The 9,021-nt window shown below is 45.5% G+C and overlaps 1 protein-coding gene across 4 annotated transcripts in view; it reads right to left on the reverse strand.

Annotated features, from left to right (window-relative positions):
- Positions 1-2,045: 2,045 nt before the first annotated feature.
- The window catches only part of LOC109875555 (solute carrier family 13 member 2-like), a 9,032-nt gene continuing 2,056 nt past the window's right edge, over positions 2,046-9,021 (reverse strand). For 2 of the 4 annotated variants that reach the window (XM_031796960.1, XM_031796963.1), the window contains exons 3-13: positions 8,807-8,943; positions 8,070-8,317; positions 7,837-7,899; positions 7,155-7,335; positions 6,593-6,715; positions 6,039-6,248; positions 5,637-5,746; positions 3,785-3,900; positions 3,515-3,676; positions 3,120-3,257; positions 2,046-2,810 (exon numbers count right to left, since the gene is read on the reverse strand). In XM_031796960.1, coding sequence (XP_031652820.1) covers positions 2,676-2,810; positions 3,120-3,257; positions 3,515-3,676; positions 3,785-3,900; positions 5,637-5,746; positions 6,039-6,248; positions 6,593-6,715; positions 7,155-7,335; positions 7,837-7,899; positions 8,070-8,317; positions 8,807-8,943 — 1,623 coding nt within the window. In that variant the 3' untranslated portion in view covers positions 2,046-2,675. Of the gene's footprint in view, positions 2,811-3,119; positions 3,258-3,514; positions 3,677-3,784; positions 3,901-5,636; positions 5,747-6,038; positions 6,249-6,592; positions 6,716-7,154; positions 7,336-7,836; positions 7,900-8,069; positions 8,318-8,806; positions 8,944-9,021 lie in introns of those variants that run through there. The other 2 variants (XM_031796962.1, XM_031796964.1) reach the window with 2 other exon arrangements.

The following is a 9,021-nucleotide window of genomic DNA, read 5'->3' on the forward strand; positions in this document are numbered from 1 at the left end:
GACCACCCTACCACCCGACTATGCATGGGACCACCCTACCACCCGACTATGCATGGGACCACCTTACCACCCGACTATGCAAGGAACCACCCTAACACCTGACTATGTATGGAACCACCCTACCACCCGACTATGCATGGGACCACCCTACCACCCGACTATGCATGAGACCACCCTACCACCCGACTATGCATGGGACCACCTTACCACCCGACTATGCATGGGACCACCCTACCACCCGACTATGCATGGGACCACCCTACCACCCGACTATGCATGGGCCCACCCAACCACCCGACTATGCATGGGACCACCCTACCACCCGACTATGCATGGGACCACCCCACCACCCGACTATGCATGGAACCACCCCACCACCCGACTATGCATGGGACCACCCTACCACCCGACTATGCATGGGACCACCCTATCACCCGACTATGCATGGGACCACCCCACCACCCGACTATGCATGGGACCACCCTACCACCCGACTATGCATGGAACCACCCTACCACCCGACTATGCATGGGACCACCCTACTACCCGACTATGCATGGGACCACCCTACCACCCAACTATGCATTGGACCACCCTACCACCCGACTATGCATGGAACCACCCTACCACCCGACTATGCATGGGACCACCCTACCACCCGACTATGCATGGGACCACCCTACCACCCGACTATGCATGGGACCACCCAACCACCCGACTATGCATAGGACCACCCTACCACCAGACTATGCATGGGACCACCCTACAACCCGACTATGCATGGGACCACCCTAACACCCGACTATGCATGGAACCACCCTACCACCCGACTATGCATGGAACCACCCTACCACCCGACTATGCATGGGACCACCCTACCACCCGACTATGCATGAAACCACCCTACCACCTGACTATGCATGGGACCACCCTACCACCCGACTATGCATGGGACCACCCTACCACCCGACTATGCATGGAACCACCCTAACACCTGACTATGTATGGAACCACCCTAACACCCGACTATGTATGGAACCACCCTACCACCCGACTATGCATGGGACCACCCTAATACCCGACTATGTATGGAACCACCCTACCACCCGACTATGTATGGAACCACCCTAACACCCAACTATGTATGGAACCACCCTACAACCCGACTATGCATGGGACCACCCTACCACCCGACTATGCATGGGACCACCCTACCACCCGACTATGTATGGAACCACCCTAACACCCGACTATGTATGGAACCACCCTACAACCCGACTATGCATGGGACCACCTTACCACCCGACTATGCATGGGACCACCCAATTATGCATGGAACCACTGAGTCTTTCTCTTGTTTGTTTGACTCTGTGTGACACTACCATGTAATGATCACAGGAGAATGGTACCTAGATTATAACCCAAATGTTTTTATATCTCATTATATTACCGGCCGCCCTGATGACCCTAGGTCATGGAATGGTCATCCAAAGGTTATCCTGTCCTACTGTCCCATGAACACGGCCCCATGCCAGTGGTTCCTTGGATTCATTCTATAAATTCTCATTTCATTTGATTAATTTCCTTCTTTAACCTAAATTATTATTTTGTACTGTATTTTCCTTTATTTTTTACCTACTGCTTTGAAAAGACTCGGAATTAGCTGAAAGCTATATAATTGAAAACAACAATAATAACATTGAAATAGAAAGGATTTTCCTTCTGTACCCTTGTCTCCATTCAAACCCAGTGGGGTCTCCGCCAGTGGGCATAATCCTATGGATGTCAATGGGATTTGAGCCCATCATTTTTGCCCAAATTCATATTCTGCAATCCTACAGGAAGTGGGTATGAAGGGAGCCCTGCCACAAAATGTATGAACCCAAGAAATCAATGTGCAAACCAAATAGTAATGTCATCATCATACATTAACTATAATACAATTACAACCAATACAAATAATAAAACAAATTTAAAATACATTTTGATTTCGTTTGAGATGGCCTGTGATTGGACACTTGAAATGATTCTCCTATTTCGAAGGCTTGAGTTTTTTCTGTGTGCATTATTTAATACAGTAGACATGATACATAAACACTGTCGAAACAATAGCAAAAATATACATTTTGTGCAGCAGCTTTAAGAACGTTTCACAATAATATGCCACAGATGCTTTTCCTGACTTCAAAAATAACATTTGTATTCCAACACAGATTGCCTTTCACATTAAATAGATGTTTGTTTGTGATTGTTTTTGATATAATAACATAATCATAGATCTCCCCCTTGTGTCCGCTCCTCTAAGCTTAAACAGATTTGACAATCTGAAAAAGGATCAAATACAACCTGCATGTTTTAGCTGTACAAAAACCATTGATTAATCTAAATTAATTTAATTCAAATCAATCTAAACTTTGACAGAGGGGAGGAGGAGTACCAGTCCGACCGGTAAACAGATACTGTGTGTGTTGTTATATGGAGTGTGTATACAGTAGTAGCCTAGAACACCCTGAGTGGGTTGACCATCAGCACTGTCTTCTGTACACACCCTGTCCCAGATAGACGTGTACATACAGGATCTCTCCCCTCTTCCCATCCCTCTGCTCTCTTCCTCCTCTTCTTTTTGTTCTCCCCTTCCCTCCCTCCTTCCTTCCTTCCTTGCCAGTGTCTCCAGATCAGGGAGTGTGTATGATGGTAACATTGGCCCAGTCAGGGAAGGTGTTGAGATTGAACATGGCTGCTCCCCAGGTGTTCAGTGCGATGTTGATGGTGATGACACCAACAATGTTCAGAACGAATCCAGCCTTCGCCTGTTGTCAGCATGATGAAAAACAGGTAGAAACATTGGTCACAGACGGAATGATTCACAACCATGTATTCTACGAGCCTGGATCCAAAGAGAATTGCTCCGTTTCACTTCTGGTTTCAATGATTCTATCAATGAATCACATTTACTCTATTTATATCAACAATTGTCACAAAGTGTTTTTTACAATGAAGAGATGCCCAGACTGAAACAGTGAAACAGAACAATTCAGTTTGGATCCAGGATAGTATTTCACTCTCTATACAAAGTACTGTATGGAGAGGGGTGAGGGGTGAAGGGTCAAAGGTCGTACCATGTCCATGACTTTGAGGTTGCCATAAGAGAAGGCGATGGCATTAGGGGGCGTGGCCACCGGCAACATGAAGGCCAGCGAGGCGCAGATGGTGCAGGGCAGCATGACGTACAGTGGGTGGAGCTTAATGGCTACGGCCTGGGAACAGACAGACAGGGACATACATGAGTCAAAGAGGTGAAATGAACATATAGTGTATGCTTAATATGCTGACCAAACCGCTCACAGGCCTTTAGTTTTCCCGGTGAAATGGAACCAATGGAATGGTCGCAAAAGGAGCACCACTTAAAATCATTGATCCAGGTTTTCTAAGTGGGACATGTGTGTTACCATGTGTGTTACCATGTGTGTTGCCTGGGTGTGTGTATGTACATTTCTAAGGGATTCTGTCTTACCATAGAGGCCAGTATAGGCAGGAACAGTGTGGTAGTAGCTACGTTACTGGAGCACTCAGTGAATGTGGCAGTGAGTAGACACAGGAGGAAGGAAATGGCAAAGGGAGGGATGGACTGCAGGGGGGCCAGACTTTCTCCTAGCCACTGAGACAGACCAGACACCTGCACACAGAGAAAAACATATCCACAATTTTCATCATTTATGTTTAAAAAAAGAAAACACAGACCGACCGATTCGGACTGACTGACCAACCTACAGACAGACGGTACCTCACTTCCCCGGGCCAGAGCGAAGCCTCCTCCCAGTAGCAGGAGAATGTTCCACGGCATCTTCTTTTGGACCACGTCCCAGTTCAGCAGGGTGGGAGGGGCCTTCAGGGGCTTTCCTATAGGGACAAGACACACACAGGAGAATGACACCAGGTTTACCATCACGGTCCTTACAGCCTTGATTCCAGGCACTCCTGCAGGAACTTGGTAGTATGGTAACTCAAGACTACAGTCCCGGAGATCTGTGTATTTACATGGTAGTTAGGAAGGTACAGTGTTATTAAAGTGTACAGTATCTCTGTCCAAATCTATATGGGCAGAGATTATACTGTTATGATGTACAGGACTCTGTCCTAGATAGAACTGTACTAACTTACTTACATTGATACTCAGGGAGCAAAGGCCATCGATAACTCCTAGACACTAACATGACCACAAAAACACTCTATGCCAGGAACGGAAAACCAGAAGTCAAGGAGCCATGACAAGGCACCTCAAAGTCTGCCTCGCAAACTCTGCTGCCTCGCACTCCGAACTCGAACTCTTCACTAAGTGCCTTTAATCATTGTGACACCCATTTATTTACCAAACACATTAAGCTGCTGCCGTTTTGAGGTAGGAGCTGCATTACTGGAGCACTTCGTTTTGACCTTGTCACTTATCAGGAGTAAGAACACTAAACTCAGTTTAGGTTACAGAGGGAGAAAAGTCCATATGTATTTATATGAATGAATGAATGAATGAATGAATGAATGAATGAATGAATGAATGAATGAATGAATGAATGAAATCTTATTTTGGTGTCAAATCGCCAGTTGGCAACCCATCCCTTATGGCATTAATTGACACAAACAAACATTACAATAATTCACTGTGAAAATTCAGTGATTCTTGTCGTTCCGGTGTTCTCTGCAGTGCGCATTGCATAAAGAGTGAATTAAATGTTTTATATAAAAAAATCTATACATAATAAATAGCAAATAAGGTTATCCCCCCCAAACAAATATCCCTTTAGAAATGTCTGCCAGTCATTTATTGATTTGAAAGCTATTTGTTTCGGGAAAGGGCAGAACAGAGAATACAGCCGTGTAGGGCAGGGCTGACCTTGAGGCTAGCGCTATCACGCTGCAGCCCTCTGATGTGTCTCGAGTGTGTGTGTGTCTGTGTGTGTGTGTGTGTGTGTGTGTGTGTGTGTGTGTGTGTGTGTGTGTGTGTGTGTGTGTGTGTGTGTGTGTGTGTGTGTGTGTGTGTGTGTGTGTGTGTGTGTGTGTGTGTGTGTGTGTGTGTGATTAGATAGATAGCTGGCTAGACTAATTTACTAATCTAAAAATTGTTAGCTGACATGGCTAATTGAGTGACTGTCAGAGACTGTTGTCACATTGTGGCTCAGTTGGTAGAGCAAGGCGCTTGCAACGCCAGTGTTGTGGGTTTGATTCCCATGGGGGACCAGTATGAAAATGTTTGCATTCACTACTATAAGTCGCTCTGGATAAGAGCGTCTGCTTAATGACTAAAATGTACAACAACAAAGAATCTGACAATAAGAGAAAAACTGCTGATGCCCAATCAAATTTCAAAAGTGCACCTTGTGTATTCTACTATTCAAACTTTCAACAGTAAGTTGAGACCCTGACTGAGTCCCCCCCCCCAAAAAAAAGTATGTCACGACCCACCATTAACATGTCCGAAAGTCTGCTCTATACAATAGTATCACAGACAGACAGGTAGACACACACACAATGTCTCTCTCAATCACACACTCGTTAACACACCAATGTACTCTCACCACTCATAGATATATTGACAAAACACACACATGCACAAACGTGCACACACACACACACACACATACCATCCTCAGAGTACCCGCCACATCTGGGTAGTTGGGATGGGATCATAAAGAACAGTGTTGACATCAGGATGGCCACCGTGCCATCAGTGACGTACCTGGGACATAGAAATCTACATATAAACAATGTCTCTCTGTCCCATTTCTCAATGTGTCCATATGTATTGATATGGTAGTTACATAGACATGTACTGTGTAATTACAGTTTATGTCCACATTATGTGTAAAGCTAAATTGTTAACTTACATGAGAGTAAGAAAGCGGGAAAGAGCAAAGACTGGGATACACAGCAGAAAGCTATCAGATAAAAAAAGTGAGGGAGAACCAGGAAGAACCACAGGGAGTGACTAGCAGACACAACACCCAGGAGTTACAACACAGAACATACTGATATCTATCACTCACGGTCTGTCCTTGTTGAAGAGCACAGTGGCCCAGCCGGGCATGAAGCCTGGTTCTCTGGTGAACCAGAGCAGGACCAGCAGGACAAACAGCACCAGGACACAGCCCTCAGCGAAGCACATACTGCCCAGCTTCTTATACTCATTCTTTATCACCCCGTACGCCTCCTTGTCACCATCTTTATTCATCCCGCAGCCAAACGACTTCTTCATGCTGTGGGTGAATGGGCCAAATAGATCCGAGACATATCAGAGATCTCTATATAGTGTCATATAGGTCTCTGGGTCTTATATAGGCGTGTATCTACTTTGTCTATATGGCAATGTCTTACATAAATGGACAATGAAGTATCTATATAAGTGAAATATGAGCATAAACCATTACCTTCTATTGTTTTACTATGCTTAGTCATTATATTGCATTTTTATGTTTGTGAATGTGTCACCTTTCAACATGGATTGCAGGCACACAATCATATTGCTTCGGCTTCCTGCCACGAGACGGTGTTATGGATATTGTTGGCTGTAGATAAAACATAACAGGAAAGAATGACTCACTTGCAGCCCAGGTACATAAACTGCAGCCACAGCCAGGAGATGATCAGCATCAGAACCATGTTGGGGAAGGAGAAACCAAACCAGCTGGCAAAGTTGATGATGTCTTCATTCCCTGGGAACAGCCTGTGGGGATAGAATGATAGAATGATAGAATTAGAACTAGCATTAGTTACAGGAACATTCTAAAGGGTACTCAACTGTAGGTACACCCAATATGGCCGACAAAAAAACTGCTTTGAACGGGAATGTGCAGGGAATTCTAATGCTATGGAGGAAGTGACACAGATGTTAGCTAACTCCCAAGCCAGGGAAGGAATTGGAAACATGATCAAAGGAGCCAGTGTACAGTCAGTGTATCCATCCTTATGCTTTAGCTGCTGTAAGTAAAGTAGACTGGGATCTACAGTACTCCCAGAGATGAACCGTTGCTTAACCGGTTTGCAATACTGCATCCACACACAATAACCATTTAATGAGAGCTACTCAGATGGTTATCTTACTGTATTTACTTGTAATACTACCCACGCATATTAAGCATTTCTAAACAGACATATAAACGTACTCGTCGAGCTGTCCCTTGAGGATGAGGTTCGGGGTGGTGCCGGTGAGGGTGGCTGTTCCTCCGATGCTGGCAGCGTAACACACACTGAGACTCATGCCTTTATCTAGGTTCAGGTACTTAGCCTCCCTCTTCAGCCTCCTCTCCCTCGCCTCCGGGCTCTCCTCCACCTCTGGCTCGGGCTCTGGAGGGGGAGATCCATGGGTCAGCCAATCAAAATGTTCAGGGTTTAGAGGTCAGTCTATCAGAAGTTTTCCCAGGGGTAACTAAGGGTTTGGGGCAAAGATTTTTCACATTGTTTTCAGGGAGTCTGCAAGAAACAGGGATTGAGAGTATCTGGTGGTGATATTGAACATGACGTTCAATGCATCCGTGTACTTTGTATTCTATCTCAGCCAGATGAGACGATAAGTCCAAACAATCTTGTCTCGAACAGACAACATCAACAAGGTCACATCCTGAATGATCATATCAATGACATATCAATATCTCTTACTTAACTGTGTTCCTCTACTAAGATGAATGGTTGAATAATTGACAGAAGGGTGTTTCAGGGAATCCACAACAGGTGTGAATGAGGTGTGTTATTCCTGGGCTGGAACAAAAGCCTGTACACCCTGTGGGTTTCAAGGACCATGATAGAGGAACACTGATGTTGAGAGAACACATACTGTATTCTACTTACCTAACTTGACCCCATTCTCCCTGGGCTTGACATCCTTTGTGTATTTAGCAGCACCTCCATCATCTGCCAAATAAGGGAGATGTAATTTATTACAAAAACAGAAAGATGTGGAATAGCTTGTGATTGTGAAAGCTCATGGTCAAACTAATGGACACATAATCTTGTGGTACCAGGCTGGTCACACACACACATACACCCCCCCACCCACACCACTTTCTCCTAACAACACACACCTATGGTAATGCTTTTTTCCTTGTCACCCATCTCAAAGGCCTGGTTGTCCTGGTCCTTAGGTATCCCAGTCCCAGTCCAGGCCCCCCTGATGGCCATCAGGTCCATCTCCCTCTCCTCTGCCTGGGCCTCGGAGTCACACAGCTGCTTCAGCACGGCGTTAGCGATGGGCAGCATCATGGCAGTGGAGGCTGTGTTACTGATCCACATGGACAGGAAGGCTGTGGTGCCCATGAAGCCCATCATCAGACTGGATAGACAGTGGAGAATAGAGAGAGAGAGAGAGAGAGATGTGTAATTTTTACTGTTCATTTTTATTGTTTATTTCACTTTTGTATATTATCTACCTCACTTGCTTTGGCAATGTTAACACATGTTTCCCATGCCAATAAAGCCCCTTGAATTGAATTGAATTGAAATTGAGAGAGAGAGAGAGAGAGAGAGAGAGAGAGAGAGAGAGAGAGAGAGGGAGCGGGAGAGAGAGAGAGAGAGAGAGAGAGAGAGAGGGAGGGAGGGAGGGAGGGAGGGGAGGGAGGGAGGGAGGGAGGGAGGGAGGGAGGGAGGGGGAAAGAAAATGGAGATTGGAAAAGTGGAAAAGCAAGAGTGAGGAGGATAGAGAGGGAGATAAAAACCATTTAAAAATAAAACATATAAGACACTTCATATGAATAAAACGTTGGGCTATCAGAACACAAGACCAAACAGCTCTGTAATAGAATCATTAAAACAGGTCTCTTACAGAGCAGGCCTCACCCCTACTAGGAGCAGTACTCTGAGGGCGATGCGTTTGTGAAGGTTCCAGTATTCCACAGCTATAGCCACCAACAGCCCTCCGACGAACAGCATGTTAGAGTCCTTCATGTACTGGTTACACACCTGGATGAGAGACAGACAGGGGGGTTCTGAACGAGTGTACTGGCCTGAGACAGGTTCTGCTTAGAAATACCATCATGT

This window comes from Oncorhynchus kisutch, linkage group LG18, assembly GCF_002021735.2.
Source record: "Oncorhynchus kisutch isolate 150728-3 linkage group LG18, Okis_V2, whole genome shotgun sequence".
Classification (NCBI taxonomy): Eukaryota; Metazoa; Chordata; class Actinopteri; order Salmoniformes; family Salmonidae; genus Oncorhynchus; species Oncorhynchus kisutch.